At 37.5% G+C, this 16,840-nt stretch overlaps 2 protein-coding genes across 3 annotated transcripts in view; both read left to right on the top strand.

Annotated features, from left to right (window-relative positions):
- Positions 1 to 10,698, top strand: part of LOC118739613 — a 37,220-nt gene extending 26,522 nt beyond the window's left edge. Inside the window, exons 1-6 of one of the 2 annotated variants that reach the window (XM_036471045.1) lie at positions 1,262 to 1,452; positions 1,597 to 2,517; positions 7,462 to 7,691; positions 7,756 to 7,974; positions 8,045 to 8,776; positions 8,845 to 10,689. In XM_036471045.1, coding sequence (XP_036326938.1) covers positions 1,449 to 1,452; positions 1,597 to 2,517; positions 7,462 to 7,691; positions 7,756 to 7,974; positions 8,045 to 8,776; positions 8,845 to 9,714 — 2,976 coding nt within the window. In that variant the 5' untranslated portion in view covers positions 1,262 to 1,448 and the 3' untranslated portion in view covers positions 9,715 to 10,689. Of the gene's footprint in view, positions 1 to 1,261; positions 1,453 to 1,596; positions 2,518 to 7,461; positions 7,692 to 7,755; positions 7,975 to 8,044; positions 8,777 to 8,844 lie in introns of those variants that run through there. The other variant, XM_036471044.1, reaches the window with a different exon arrangement.
- A 1,521-nt stretch (positions 10,699 to 12,219) lies between these two features.
- The window catches only part of LOC118739610 (phosphatidylinositol 4-phosphate 3-kinase C2 domain-containing subunit beta), a gene marked incomplete in the record, with an annotated part of 95,198 nt that continues 90,577 nt past the window's right edge, over positions 12,220 to 16,840 (top strand). Inside the window, 1 exon segment of the mRNA XM_036471040.1 lies at positions 12,220 to 13,211.

Raw genomic sequence — 16,840 nt, 5'->3', positions numbered from 1 at the left:
CTATCTATGTAGCTTCCTGGATAGTCAAACGGATTTTAAAGCATTATCATTCGAACTAGTGCTATCGGGGATTGTACGGAAATGTTTTGTAGCCTCATTAGGCCTTCTCAACGTCACTGTTTCTTCTCTTTCTAAAAAAGATAACCTGGTTTAAATGGTTTAAAATCTCTAACCATTTGACTGCGGCATTAACTTCTCAATTTTCGGATAATCGGCACCTGGAGGTGCACACGGTAGGTGAAAGTTTTCTGTTATTTTGGATTGGTGCCCTACTCTTGGAGTATGTGCATTCGGCTGTAGATACTGTGTCAACAAATGTAACCGCACCCGTTTTATCGTCGGTGGTTTGCGACTTCCGTTAGCCACTGAGCTATTCGCTATTAATGAAGAGGTAGAATACTTGAATGAATCCCTAAGCTGCAACATTTCATTACGGAGCTTTTATCATCGGTGTGACTAGCCTGTGACACTAGTATATTCCTCACCGAAAGCGTGACATATTTTTTATTGTCAGTTTTAGTAGATTGCGCTTCTGAAGTTCAGTTAGTTAGACAGAAAATTTGCTGGATAATGACACCAGATTACCTTCTCTTCTACGTTCTACACACACACACACACACACACACACACACACACAGCACAGAGTAATCGACTTCCTGCACTATAAATGTCTCCTTTACCTCTCCATAGGGCAAAACTTCTCGCTTTGTAACTACTTAATCTTACTTCAGCCTCTTCCTACTCAAAGAGACAAGGTTTCGACTGCCCCTGACAAGCGGACTACATGTCTTTGGGCGACGCCCTTAACATGGAGAACAGAAGCACATGGCAGCCATTAAAGGTTAAACCCACTCTGCTAACACGCATTTCTCTTTTATGCAAGCCTTTCTTGGGCCTACTGCTAGTTGAGTTCGACTACAAAGATTGACAACAAAAACAACAGCCGTTAAGACATTAGACCCTTTAGCGTTACCGAGAGTACACTGCGAGAAGACAACTGAAAGGATCAATAACTAAACTGGAAATCGAAAATAAATTAATTTGATATTAATCTCTGATATTGTGCCACTGTTACGAAATTAAGATGAGCGCACTATTTCGATCTCTCGTGAGTCCCTTGTGCCTCATAGCATTTTATAATCATCCGGTACAGAAAATCTGTTCGAAATTATTTGCCGATAACATGAAAGCGGAAAAAAGCGATCTGTGTGCTCGCATATTGAGAACTACATATTTGATTTAAATAGCTTAACGACCGGCAAATTTTTCATTCCACTCAACGGTTGCGGCCAAAGCAGTACTCGCATCGATCATTTAAGACGCGCACACACGCACACACACACAGACACATTTAAAAGCAGACGCTTTGCTTATTGAGAAAAAAAAAGAAATCGAATTTTTGCTGGTTCTAGTGACTACTAAAATAACCACATTTTTTTTAATTAAAAATGGGTAAGAATATTTTTTTTTTGTGTATATGAATTTCAAATAAACCGAAATTAATCACGTTCAAAATTTTAATTTAACTCTAAAAAAATTTAAGTTTATTTCAAAATTTACAAATTTTCTCTCCTATTTCCTTCTCTTCCTTTCCAGAGGCTATGCGTAAACTCGACGCCAAACTGGTCGCCTACTTGGCTGGTGATACAAAGCTGCAACCAAAGCAATCGGAATCGGAGCTGGACCTGGAGTTGAATTCGCAGAATGCCACTTGCGCCAATGTCGATGCATTTGTTGAGGATGAATTCGGAGATGCAGTCGAAGACCGTGTTGAGACTTTGACACGCGAGGAACTCCAGCTATTCAGACGCATCAAGAGCGTAAAGCTGCAATTGGAGGCGCTTACCCTAGAGCCAGAAGGCACTAAACGCATGGAATTGCTGCAGAATGACATACGTCCCATATTCACTGTTGAGTGTCAGCTGTCGCACGAATTGATCAGGCATGTGCCACGCTATGAAATGTTCAATATTATGCAATTCGAATCGGAGAAGTTCCATAGCCTAACGCAGTGTACGCGTTTCGGTCAGGAATCACAGCGCGATGTCAACTTGACGCCATTAATCGATGAACTTGATTGTATGCATAGCAACAGCAACAAGAACAAGAAGAGCGGCGCTACTGTCGCTTCGGCTGCGGATAAGCCAAACTTTGGCCGCATACACTTTGCGGTGTGGTGGCGCGAACCCGGCACTTGCTTGAATGAAATGCTTGGCATGGGCGTATTTGAGTTGCGCGAATTGTACGATGCAGCATTGTTGGAACAGTGCAAACGCATTACCATTCAGAGACGTGGTGTGCCGCTGGCAAATATCTATTTAAAAATCAATTTACTATTGTGCGCATCAGCTGACAGCAACAATAATTCAGCAGCGGCGGCAATTAAGCAGCACCACCCGGGCGGTGATAAGCAACAGGAGACTAATAGAGCGACTGGTGATGCAGCAAGTGGCATTAGTGGCAACGCTTTGTCGGCGGGCACAGTCGCAACCTCCTCTTCCTCCTCGAATAATGAAGGTGAATATCAACTTGAGCGTTTGCTGTTCTTAAAAGATACCGATATTCAATGACTAAGAACACTGTGTGTGCGCGTGTGCGCGAAACCGCCACTCGTTGGTGAATCAAACCAACAATTTACTCGAATTGGGTCTATTAAATACAGTACCCATACTAAATATTTTTCTAGTTTCATGAAATGTGAAAAATTCAAAAATCACATTTGTGCAACTCATTATCGAAATGATGATGTAAATGCAACAGAATTTGGTATTAATAGTTATGATAATGATAATTGTGATGAATTATCTGAAGAGAACAAATTTTTATTTGTACTATTCTTAGATTGGTTTGCTTTTTATATAATAAATATCTTGAATGTAGTGGAATACAATGAAAAAACAAAAGAACAAAAACAACAACAACTTTTTTATTGTATTTACATTTAGTTACGTATTTATTGCTTTGATTATTTTGTTATTATTAGTTTATTCGTCACTATTCGCGTGTGATTGGGCTTTTCGTTGCTTGGGGAACTGAACCGTATGAATAAAAGCCGAGCAACTGCTTTTTCTTAAAATTTCAGACCTTTCACTTAAATTTATTTGAATAGAGAAAGAGGTGTGAAATTTTAAGAAAAAGCAATTACTTAGTTTATATTCATACGGCCTGTTAACACAAATAACTTAAATCTATTTAGCATTTTCCCGCCAATAAGCACTAAAGTAAAGTTAGTCACCTCATAGGCATGAGTGCAGAGCATTTTTAGGCTTTCAATGTCTACGGGCACAGGCCAAAACACTCTCTGGCCATCGCTGCACTAAAATACTTGGATTTTATACAGAATTTGAACTCGTAGTCAACATTAAACAACAGCTACTGCAGCCGATTAAAGGGGCGTCCTAACGCTTGGCAGGAGCCAGGTTTTATCTTTGTTCCGCGCAGCATCCAAACATTATACGCATCGAACATCCCCACCCCGCTCCATTTTCCGTTAAATAATGTCAACACTTTTCGAGACCGAAATATGTGCTAATAGTCTGTGTGCTTTATCCCGCCGAAAAGGGATGGGTTTAAACATTGGACCACGTCAAAAAAAAAAAACGCTCCAAAATGCGACCTGAGCCCGACTCAAATTTTAGTATGTATAGTAATGATCCTCCATGAATCTCCTATCTACGATAATTCTAAGTGGTGCCGCATGGAGCATTTATTTTTCCCATAGGAATAACGCGTAACAAAATGATTTCTTCTCTTTTGAGGTCAATATACATACATAGGAAGAGGAAGGCCTTCTCTGCCTTGGAAACACCTGGTGGCTTCGGTTTGCATTTCCAATTGGCGTCAGTTTGCAAAGAAGAGAAACGACTGTCGTCTCACAACGAAACTCGATTCCAAATTTCCATTCACCGATTATGAGTTTCAGCAGTATTTTAAAACACCTAACATAAGTGACTTTCGTTCTCCCTAAAGCATTCTTTTTAAGTTTTTAGAGACTGGTGACACAGACAGATAAAAGATAAAATATTTCCTGAAAATTATGAAAATTGAATAACCCAGTAACTTAAGATCAAATTGGTACGAAGAAAAAAATAAAATGTAGTTCGGAATTTTTGACGCAGTTTGCTTCTATTTTACACGTAGATTATGGATTTACTGCCTTGCCTCTAAATTTGATATGGGAGCATGCCGCCATCTTGGATTTTAGTTTTTTTTGAGTTTGTTTGCGATTTGCAAGCTTATTTTTAATTTTTCGTAAAAAGATGCTACATCCAAATTTGTAGAGAATTAATTTTCTAGAATTTTTCATATTAAGTTTAAAAAAAAAAACACTTTTTACTCCAAATACATAATTAAAGTGCGAAAAATTGTTAAATTGGCACGGTTTTTGTAATTTTTAATGAATTGTTGTTGAAAATCCTTGGCATATTTTAAAGTCAAAGTTTTAGAGGCCATTCGATTTTAATTTTATTTATTTTTTTCGCCATATGGGGGTTTCCATTTTGAATTTTTCCAATGTGAATTTTTCCAATTTTTCCAATTGAATTTTTCCAGACTCGTAATCAGTGGCCACAAGAACCCCAAAGGAAAACATTTCAAGCTGATCGAATCGATTTTATTGGCCGCCATATTGGGTTCACCATAAGAACCTGCTGTTACTTTTTCCTTTTAGCGTTGGGTTCTTCAGTGGCACTAAGTTGTAAAACAAAATCTAATTTACGGTTAGTTTAGACGCCATTGTTGGGAAGCCATTGAATTTTTCAAACGGTCACACTGTTTTCAATAGGGGGAGGAAGATGATAATTTTAAGTGCTTAATCTTTGTAATCTGTCTCATGGAATCCATAATCTACATGCATGTAAAATAGAAGTAAACTGCGTCAAAAGTTCCGAACTACATTTCTTTTTTTGAAAAAGTCGTAAAGTTACTGGGCTAAAAGGAAAATCTTAAGTAAAAGAAAAAACGCTTTGCTTCCAAAAAAAATGTGCTTAGTATCGACTTGAGTTGTGAGGATTTCACTGTTATAAAATGTTAAAAACATTTTTATGGCAATGCTTGGAAAATATTGATTTAAAAAATAAGGCATAACTTTCAGCGAGCCATAATTGATTATTTCTTTACTTCAACATTGTTATTATTACGTCACAATAAAAACACATTTTTTTCAGAATTAAAGTAAGAACCCACCATGCAAAACATGAGAAATAGGCAACAATAGTTAATGGCAACAAATTGGCGACTCGCCAATTTTTTCATGTCATTTTAGAAATATATTATCATTATTATTCCCAAACTTATGAATTTTGCGTCAATAGGATTCTCGAAAGTACATAATTTACACCAAAAGTAGAATTGAAAAAATACGAAGCGTAATAGCGAGGGAAATAATTTAATTTTGAAATTTTAAAAATAATAAAATTGTTCCAAATAATTATTGCTCAAATAGCAATTAGAAAACGACTCGCCAAGGCCAGTTGCCCGGCAGTAAATTTCGTTGCCGAAGGCGAACGGTTTTCTTATTTCCGGCAACAAAAATTGTCTGGTGGGAAGCATTTCGTCCATAGTATCATTCAACTTAGTTGACTAGTTACTACGATACACCTATTATTTATTGTTTTGAAACTTTTCATAAGACTGGGTTCACACAGGGAGACTTTTGTGGCTCATTTTCGGCAACTTCTCTTTTCTCTCTGTGTTGCCCTTCGCGTTCACACAGAGCAATTATTTTGTATGCAATTTTTGTTGTCGGCTGTGAACCGCCAACTCGAACTACTCAGACGAACGAGAGCACAAAGCTTGTTGCTCGTAGACCTCTCTCCAACAAACTTCGAGTTGCCGTAACAATAGTTTCTTTGTCAGAACCCAGACTAACCGTTGTTATTTTCGCAGCTACCTCACGGTGAAATACATACATACAGGGTGGGCCAAATAAGACCTACCATCCATAGTTCATAGGTCCTTAGTTTGCCTAGCAGTGTGCGCAGTCGCTCCATCTTGTTGGAACCACGAATTTGGATGCTACTCTGCCATTGGCAGCAAAAAGTTGTCAATCTGTAAGAAGCCCCAGAAATAGTTTCTGGCGTTTCATCCTCATTCTCGAAGAAATATGGGCCGATAACTTTTTCGGCCATAACACCGCACCGGATGGGTGAGACTGGTGCTGGTGTTTTGCCCTTGGATTTTCAGAGCCCCACAATTTAGTTTTGCTTGGAAATGCGCTTCATCCGACACCAAAACATTACCTAAAAAATCAATTTGTGAGGCTAATTGTGTATAACGAATAGCGTATTGTAGTCGTTGTTGGTCGTCTTGCTGTAAGCATTCATTATGATTTTCCCAGAGATTAATTATAACATGCAGAAAGAAAATAACAATGATATTAAAAAATAAAGAAGTTATACGTTTTTAACATTGGTAAATCTTATTTGGCCCACTCTGTATATCCACAACTGCACATGGGTATGCATGCCCTGCAAAAAGTGGGTCTAGGTTAAATACCAGTACAGGACCACAATACCTTGTAACCAACACTAGTAACCAAAATGGTCCAAATATATGAACAAAATATAGTTACATTAACATTGCGATGTCATTGAACCTGATCCCTCTGGTCCAACGCAGCATAATATGGGACCACTTTTGGTGCACCACTGCATAACATGGGACTACCTTGACAACTACTCCTTTTGGACCATGGCACATTCGACAACCGAATCATATTGCCTATCGGCCACGAAGAAGTGGTCTTCAATACATATATAAGTTTTTTACGTTAGAAGTGGTCCAGGTCAGCATAACAAGTTACTAGTACGCAACCTGGTCCTTTTGCTCATACTTTAAAACTACGACCCAGTAGGCCACCTGGTCCTCAAATTTTTGCAGGGTGTCTTATGAATTTAAAATAACACAATTGTATAGAAATGTGCGCGATCCCGTTCATCCCGACATTCAATTTTAAAGTCCCCAACCTGCCCATCACAACGTTTTTCAGAATTTACCGCAGGTCCCGTGGTTCTCGGATATCTATCGCTAAGTAAAATTATATGGCTTTCAAATTAATTTTAAATAATCTCGTGTTTATTGTATATGTATGTATGTATTTCTCGATTTTTTTTCGTTTTCGTTTTTTTTCTTTTCCTTTCTGAAATCTCGGAAGTTTTTATCCGGCATGTCGGGAAGTGATTTTTGTCAAGTCTCGCCCGCAAATTGTTTAATACCTTCCCGGCCATTTTGAAATCAGTACTGTGGCTCCCGATATTCCGCGTCCATCTCTATATGAAATTCGAAAATTACGCCTAAAACCATGCTCCAAATTCAATGCTACTTTAATAAAGTGATCTTTAAAAAATTTAATTTTCAGTTGGTTCTATGAAATTGTTCTACATAAAGTTCGTTGCATACGAAATCTTCCATCCTACATATGTACATATGTATATTAATTCAATTACCTCGTTTATTTTCCAGCTAATGCAGCCAAAACCAAAGATAACAATGATGTACAAGTTGGCACGAGCAGCAGCTTCAACGCTGAAACGTTAAAAATACGCCTGCTAACGGGCCTTGTGTATGCGTGTGAGGTTCGGGATATGGTTATGTGTTTGAATCGCGAGTATCATCTGGTATGCGAACGCTTTTGGAAATCAGAGCCAGCCACATCAAAGTCTGAGCATTCGCAAATGTTTTACTATCAGGAGGTGAGTTCAATGGACTGATGGCCGTTTCTTTCAGTACATTTTAATTTTTTTAAAACTCTTTCAGCAATTCGCCATAATAAGAGATGCAAACTTTTTGAATCGTGTCAAGCGTAAGCATTTGAAACTACAGATTTGTCAACGCCCTATTAGCGCAGCCGCAGTTGATAATAATGGCAATCCAAAAATGCCCCTGGAACCAGTAGGCGTGGTACTATTGCCACTACATCAATTTTTCATAGCATTCAGCAATGAAATGATGGCAAATCGTTTGGTTACCGAAAAGGTATGTGCCATTAATTTGTGTTTTTGGGCTATATAGCAAAAAAAGCTTTATTTCAAATCTCATTATTTAGCTTCCCGTTATTTCCATTGACGCTTGGGCACCTATTTTGGGTCAGAATGGCGAAAAGTTGGGTGAAATTAAGTGTCTGCTTGCTATTGGTAGCGAAGAGCAGATAAAAAATCTTAAATTACAACGTGGCTTTCGCCCTTTACACGCCGACATGTTTAGCAGTATTGCCATAGACGCTGCAAGAGAGCCACTCTATCCAAGTCTTCTCATACCACCCGAAGATATTAATGCAGTAATTAAAGGAGCAAACACACCAAAAAGTATTCGGCATACAGTAAATTTGATGGAAATGTTGCAAGAAGCTTTGGAACAAACGCAATCGTCACCGCAAACGTCTGCGGCGTCTTCAATGTTATCACTACCGACGCCAAATTCAATGTCGTCTGCGGCGGCTACCCCGCAACAGCAGCAATGGCAGCCCAAAGTGTGTTTACAGGAACGCACTTTCCAATTTGAGTTGTATATTGATTGTGCGGCTTCATTGCCGCTAAATCCTTCCGCTAAGGGTAAGGGTGGAAAGAATGCATCTAAGCGTTCAGCATCCAAGCGTTTTCCAGCAGGCGAGCCACCAACCACATACGTTACATTCCAAGCAGATGAGTGTTCGGGCAGTAGCGGACCTTATAAGTCACATGAGGGGAACGTTTATGCCACAGATGTTGTTGAGCGCAGTACGCATCCGCGTTTCACGCAACGCTTTTTGGTCACTGTGGGCGCTGAATATTTAGAAAATGTAAGATAACAGCTTTCTTGAGACCCGAAAAATTAAATTAACGATTGTTTTCTGTATCACATTTTCAGCCTAAGCAAAATTTCATTTTGAAGCTATGGAAAAAGGCAAATGTACCGCCGACTGGCAATGGCAGTAGTGGCTCCGGTACGACTGCACGTTTGGTACCCAAGCCAATTGATGATGCCATCATAGGTTTTACCGCACTAGACTTGAGCGTTTTTTTGCGTGGCATGCATATTGGTGGCACTTTCAATGTGATCGATTTTAATGGACGCATAAATGGACAGTTGCAGTTGAGTGCCAAGCCAATGGAAGGTTGGTATGTTAAGTTTCTCGCACAACGTATATATAAACATCCACAGCCGCAAAAGGAAACACAACCTAGACCAGACCTACAGTTTATTAACCCTGCTTCTGTTTCTGCTCCTGCTAAAAACGCACAATGCGCTGTTGGCGCTTCCATTGACAATGTCATTGAACAATTTGGAAACTCACTCGATCTCACACACTTAAATCTTAGTCAAGCCGTTAAGCATAAATTTAATGAGCTGGAGGGTATTTCCAAGCGCTTGCGCACACGTCTTAGCAGCGTGGCTGGTGAGCCATTGCCGGAGCAGTTCGATGCGGCCGGTTTGAATGATTGGCGACCGTTGAATGATGTGATTGGAGAAGAGTTACCAATGGATATTGAATTAAATGAATTTGAGCGCGACATTAATTTACCACCGTTGGATGCTGTGACTGAAATGGTAAATGCATATGAAGTGAATGAATTCGAGCGTGATATTGATAAATCCGCTAATGCGGCAGGTGATGATGACCCCAAGGGCGTAGACGATAATGAATTCGAAGTGGCCGTTGATGATAATAAAGGTGATATAAAAGAAAATTTGATCTCAAAGACGGTGCCCGGCGCAGCCGATCCCATTGTTGAATAGTGGCGACATAAACGCCGGAAAATAACTAAGTCAGCAGCAGCAACAGCAGCGATGAAAATAAGAAATACTATTACAATTAAACGTATGCAACACACATGTCAGTCTATAGCACTCTTAGCATCACAAATAACAGTTTTAGCACCATTACTACTAACCCCACAACAACCACCGACCGTGAAGGCATCACCCCCAATCCAGCTCATCATTAAAACGCTCCTTGCATTTTCAATAAAGGCTCAATAGTACTTAAATAAATTTATGCATCGTAATAATAAGTAAAGCGCAACTTTTGCCAATTTTTATTAATAATATTACTAAATGTGTACGCGTATGGCTATTGCAACTACTATATTTATGGAAGTTTTAAACGATCTGCGATTCTTAATAGCTAAGCGAAATTGTTATTACTTTCTCCCCTCCTTGTCTTTATAAATAATGTATTTCACCAAATTAGCATTAATTATTTACTTTATGAAATATACATACATAAAAATGTAGTTACCGTATATACATACATACATACATACGTTTAAGTATTGAGTTATATACTAAATTTCGGGAGAAAAGAAACCACGTATTTATAAATGAAGTATTTAGTTACACTAAATTATTTTTATTATTATTACTATTACTGTATGTACAATGTAATCATTGAAAATTCCAAAAGAGTAGAAATGCAAGGCATTCGATTATCAATTAAAAATCGTGAAAGTGGAATAAAAAACGAAAATTCTTATCCAAGCCCATAAACAGAATCTTTGTGTATAAACTAGAAATGAAAATCAAAATAAATTCAATAAAATGAAATGTTACTGGTTTTATGTGAAATCAAAAGCGTTTTATATAAAGTACAAGCTGACCCGGCAAACTTCGTTTCGCCCAATTACATTTTTGATTGAATTATTTTCGAACATTCACGATTTCAACCGAAATTTGTTCTTTTTTTTACCGAAAATTAGCGTATGTTAATAATTTCAATTATAGATTGAATGGAAGACTCTTCGAATTCAATATGATGTTATATTTAAGAGGAGAACTAAAATCAAGTATTACACCCCTATTGCGAGTGTCGACTTGTAGTAGATAAACGAATATTTGTCGATTATCGATTACCCATGGTATTTTGAATGTCGTTTTCTCATTCAATAGGAGAGTGTGAATATTTTTAGCGCTCATCCTCATGCAAACAAACTGATGAAGGATGATCGCCTAAAAACTATTCACAGTCGCTTATCGAACGAAGAATCGAAATTCACAATACCATAGAAAGTCGATAATCGAATAATAGTAGTTTATCTACTATTAGTCGACACTCGCAATAGGCTTGTTAATTTCATTTAAATTTAAAAATAATAATAAAATAATGATTGTATTTACTTTAAGCTGCATGATACACAAGATTTTTATTAACTCGGGACGTAACTATGTAATATTGATGCGCCTAAAAGATGCAGCGATTTCTATTCTCAAGTTACATACCTGATGACAGTACGAATGGCAATTATAATTAGGAGGTTTTAGTTTTTTAAAATACAATTTTATTTGTTTTCTGCTCCAGAGCGTAAATGAAGAATGAGGATGGTTTCCCAACTCAGGAACACACATATAGCTGACCGTGTGAAAAGCATGACATTCCAGATTTACGCCACACACATTGCGCGACTACGCAAATACCCTGCAAAAATCGTTGGACCATGTAGTCTATTTGTGGTATATTGGAGTACTTACAAAAGTGCTCCTCTGTCATGCTGTAGCGGACCAACTCGTGTCTCTGCACCAGCTTATTGTTACCCGATCACTGCTCGTGTTTTAACGACATGTGAATGAAGTTAAGCATTTGAAAGTACATTTGCATGTCTGGCTGTAGCTGAACGTGTAGAGATGCTAGCTGTTAGTTCTTAGCTCCCAGCATGTTCGGGTTCGAATGTCGTCAGAGGCAACATGTAATTTTTAATTTTTGTTTCTGGTTTTTATTAATTTCAAAAAAAGCATCTGCGAAGTGAAGAACAAAAGCGTGTACAAACGAAAAAATATAACGATAATGTCATTGGAGTATGTTGGGAGTAGTTTTGTGCTACTCTGATGTAATGCAGAGATGGAGTACATGGTCCTGCCCTAGGACATCGCAATGTTAATTGGACCATATTTTTTATATGAATTGTGGTTAATTTTAGAGTACTCCTTGGACCTTCGGGAGTACTCTTTACATGCATGCATGGAGTAGTCGCGATTTTTGCAGGGTAAGTATCCACGATCCGTTTTTATATACATACGTATATAGATAAGTTCAGTGGCAACACATTTTTGAACATTGCTCGTTCAAAGTGTTTTTGAACAAATTTCAATAATTTAGTTCTTACTGTTTAGAAAGGTGGCGGATAGCGCTATTGAACATATAACTTAATCAAAGATTTTTTAAATACTTTTCATTTGATACCCATATTGTAATATTTAGTTTATCTTATTCATTTAATAGAAGTAAATTTTTGAAATCGGTGGCAGCCCGCCTCAAAAAAATTTTCAATAGTCAACTTTTTTGAGCCCCTCTAGTTTGATACCCATTTTGTATATTTAATTCCGCCTGAGAAACGTTGGCAGCTCTGAAAAAAAATGATAAAGTGGAATGGCCGATCAAAATTTTGCTAAATCCGGTAATGCACTACCGGAATTCTTGGAAATGCACTACCGGAAGTACAGGGTGATGAACGCGGGTTCTCACCCTCCACTTCCGGTTGTGCATTTCGCCCCATATAATATCCCATTATTATTGTTTATGTTTTTGACATTTTCACTTATAGAAAAATTTCCCTACATTCAGTAGAAAACGTCAATCGGAGGCGATTTGATTATTTTTTGTCGTTTGCCCCGGAATCTGTTGCAATTTTGTTAATTTCTTTTTTTTTATATGGCCCCAACTAGAAGGTGTCCAAATTAGGTGGGTCAACGTGTAATACCCCAATACGAAAGTACTAGAATAAAGTGAAAAATGTATAAATGTGATTAATTGCGCATGCATGTATGTATATGGATTTTAAAGCAAACTCGCATTTTGTATTTTTCCATTGTTTAAAATAAGAAAAAATGCAAAAACATGAAATAGATAACGAAGAAATGAAACGCTGGACAAGTGCATGAATTCCGTAAAAACCGAAAGAAAAATTGGAACAAGAAATTACCACAGCAAAAAAGTTGGTTTGTATCAAAGAAAAAGTAAATGCTATGAAGTGTAGTAGTGCAGAACAGTGAAAATTAAATACCTTATATACGCGCATGTGAAACAAAATACTGCAAAATAACGTTCAACCATAAGAAGTTGGGCGTTAATAAAACCATATCGACCGACAGACGCCATTCATTGCAGCGTTTTCGGTTCCGCAAAGTATCATTCGTTGGACGACCAAGCTCTGCTGATTTGGAGAAAACCAACCATATATTTGCCTTTATACAAATCTATGGATGCATGTAAAGCAGTAATCGTTTCCATTTCCAAAAATTAAGTAAGTTAATGGCGCCACCTCGAAGAGGTCAGTTAATCATCGCTGCAATATTTTTCGTCTATATTCTTTGTACTTATGTATTTATGGTGTCGTTGAACGCTGATACTTAACTGCAAGCATGTATGCATTGGGGTTTTCCAATTTCTACTGAATAAGAAATAATCGGAGAGTGGCAAAGTTGTGTGGCGTTTGCCATTATTGCACTTTCTTAAGGCGCACATTTGTGATGACGCTAAGCAGTAGCGGCTGAGTGGCAGTCTCAAGTATCACGCAACTACATACTTCTCTACTTGCTTTGTCAGCAGTGGTAATTAGTTTCACCAAGGTGTGGTTGTATGTTGCGTATTGGGCCAACACTACTGCACCCGCCAGCATTTTGTGATGCCAGACATGCTTTGCTTCTACATGCATCTAAAGACATTGCTACTACGATTCTATTAATACATGTTATTAGCTACGTAACCGCTGACGTGCTTTGCTAGTATTTTATTCCAAATTGATTTATCTGCTGCTTCGCCACTTACCTCCTAGTTTATCCATGTTTATCCTTACATGCGTGTCTAGGTGGATTCTTTTCTATATAATAGGGAATTTACATGATTTAACTTTCACAGGTGATTAGTTGAATCAAAAGATGGCCGTAAGTAGGCAGCTGGCCATAGAGCCCTGATTAATCGGCCGATGGCTAGACTAGTATCGGTATCGGTGGTTTTTGGACCGATTCTTGAATGAGGTAATGTTATTTAGTTATTTGAATATGTTTTTCTTTTGTTATTATAAAATATTATGAAAGCATTCTTTCTTGAAGTGAATTTACATACATATATCCAAGATTTAATCGGCAAAGAATCGGCCGATGCTTCGGCCGGTTAAATCCTCGATATAAATTCATTTCAAGAACAAATGCTTTTATAAACATTTATAATAACTAACGAATAACACAATCAAATAACTAAACAACATTACCTCATCCAAGAATCGGCCAAAAACGGCCAATGGCGATTTATATGTATGTATATTTGGTGGGCGCGATTTCGTTATAAGGGTGGTCCCACACTACTTTTGCTTAACTCCGAACATTGGATCATGAAGAAACTATCGGTTCTACTATATTTGCATATAATCGTTGAAACCGTTTGTTTTTTGTTCAAAAATAACTTGTTTAATTTTGCAATAATAAACTTATGTATATCCCATTATGCCAGCCAAGCTGGGTTTAAAAAATATTATATTGACTCATTTTATTCTATTTTTTAGACTTGTATAAGAACTTGGCGCTGTGGTGTAGTGGCAAGCGGTGTGCGCTTTCACACATCAACACCTGGGTTCAAGCCCTGGTCAAAGCAAGATCCCAAAAAAGATAGAAAAGGTTTATTCTTAACAGCGGTCGTCCCTCGGCAGGCAATGGCAAACCTCCGATTGTATTTCTGCCATGAAAAACAGCTTCTCATAAAAATACAATCGCCTTTCGGAGTCGGAGTAAAACTGTAGGTCCCTTCGCTTTGTGTGACAACATCAAGGCGCACGCCACAAGTCGGAGGAGAAGCTCGGCCAAACACTAACATATGTGTAAGCGCAAATCTATTATTATTATTATTATTATAAGAAATTGATAAAAGATCGCTCAATAAAAGCGCGATAAATTAATGACGTAAAATTCGTTTTTAAAGGCACTTAAAGATAGTATTTGACTCCTTCGGTCACAAACGAGTAGTTAATATTTTGATATGCGGTAAGTTGCCGAAAAATGGCGCATGGCTATGTAAATGTCATAAATATTTGTATATCTTAAGCTTTTTCGCAGATAAGCTTAACAATGCTTAGGCTTCGTAATGCTATTGCTAGTGACTTTAAGCTAAAAATCTATAAATTCATTTAATATTTTGAGCAAAAATGCTAATTATGTATTTCCCAACAACTTTAAACGACGTACATCAGCTACACTACAATCATTGTAATTTTCCTGCGCTCATTTATTGTACCCACTCGAAACATTTACGCTTGGGCCGGTTTTAATCGGCATTTGCATTTCAAAATTCTTAAGTTGACGTGAATTGTCGCAATAGCAGCATGACATTATCGCCAACAAAAACAATAATATTAAAAAAATACAAATCTTATCAGCAGCAACTGGATTTCATTCAACAAATCTGTTGGAAGTGTGTATAAAAATGTATGAACTGCAGACATAATTTTTGTGCAACTCCACCGTTATGGTTCGATAATAATAATAATAATAGATTGGCGCTTACACATATGTTAGTGTTTGGCCGTGCTTCTCCTCTGTCATGTAGCGTGCGCCTTGATGTTGTCACACAAAGCGGAGGGACCTACAGTTTTACGCCGACTCCGAACGGCGATTGTATTTTTATGAGAAGCTGTTTCTCATGGCAGAAATGTACTCGGAGGTTTGCCATTGCCTGCCGAGGGACGACCGCTGTTAAGAAAAAACCTTTTCTATATTTTTTGGGATGTTGCTTTGACCAGGGCTTCAACCCAGGTGCTGATGTGTGAAAGCGCGCACTGATTACCACTACATCACAGCGGCAATTTCTTATGCAAGTCTAAAAAATAGAATAAAATAAGTCAATATAATATTTTTCAAACCCAGCTTGGCCCAGGTGCTGTGGAATGGAAGCGTGCACTGCTTACCACTACACCACAGCGGCCGACGGTGCGATACTTTTCATATTTTATTGACTTTATTTTGTATTTTTGCAGAGAAAAATACTAGTTGTGAACTAGAGTACTACCAGTTCGCTTTTCCGCTCAACCATTTCGTGTTCTATCTTTTTTCCATGGTATTTTTAACACGGCGATGCCCTACGAAATTTCAATTGTCTGGCAACAGCATATACCAGTTAGCAGTAAAAAAATAGTAGTCCAATAGGTTTCGAAATAAAACAAGTTTGAGACCTGTTAAATAAATATAAATAAAAATATCCAAATCAACGTTCTAAAATATTTTATTTCATATAAAAATTCTATACAAACCTAGCTTTTTTCTTAAAATGTAGCGTTTGAATTTAAATGCCGGATCAAAGAAATACAGTTTTATTTCTACTCCTTCGATAACCAATAAAATAAATAGATATTGCTATACACACTTGTGGTCATAAGTGGGCGGGGCCACGCCCATTATCCAAAAATGTACAATAATCAAATTTCCTGCTAGGTTATTATTGCAATCGGCTATTTTGAGTGAATCAGCTTCAATAATTACTGATCTATAGCAAAAAAAAACTGCATCAATGGTAGTCGCTAATTTGGTTGTTGGAACATAACAATAACCATTTCCAATGAAAATTTTTCTTTCACAAATTTTGTCAGTTCATCATAAATGTATTCGGCCAGCGAAAAGTTTACGTTGAAATCTCTTGCGAAAATTACATGTCGATCATAACAGTCTACTTATTTTAATATTCATCTTCATCTTCATCTTCATCTTCATCTTCATCTTCATCTTCATCTTCATCTTCATCTTCATCTTCATCTTCATCTTCATCTTCATCTTCATCTTCATCTTCATCTTCATCTTCATCTTCATCTTCATCTTCATCTTCATCTTCATCTTCATCTTCATCTTCATCTTCATCTTCATCTTCATCTTCATCTTCATCTTCATCTTC

The sequence above is a fragment of the Rhagoletis pomonella genome, unplaced genomic scaffold (assembly GCF_013731165.1).
Source record: "Rhagoletis pomonella isolate Grant_MI unplaced genomic scaffold, Rhpom_1.0 Rhpom_scaffold_00005, whole genome shotgun sequence".
In the NCBI taxonomy this organism is placed as follows: Eukaryota; Metazoa; Arthropoda; class Insecta; order Diptera; family Tephritidae; genus Rhagoletis; species Rhagoletis pomonella.
This window is presented reverse-complemented; position numbering and strand designations above follow the sequence as displayed.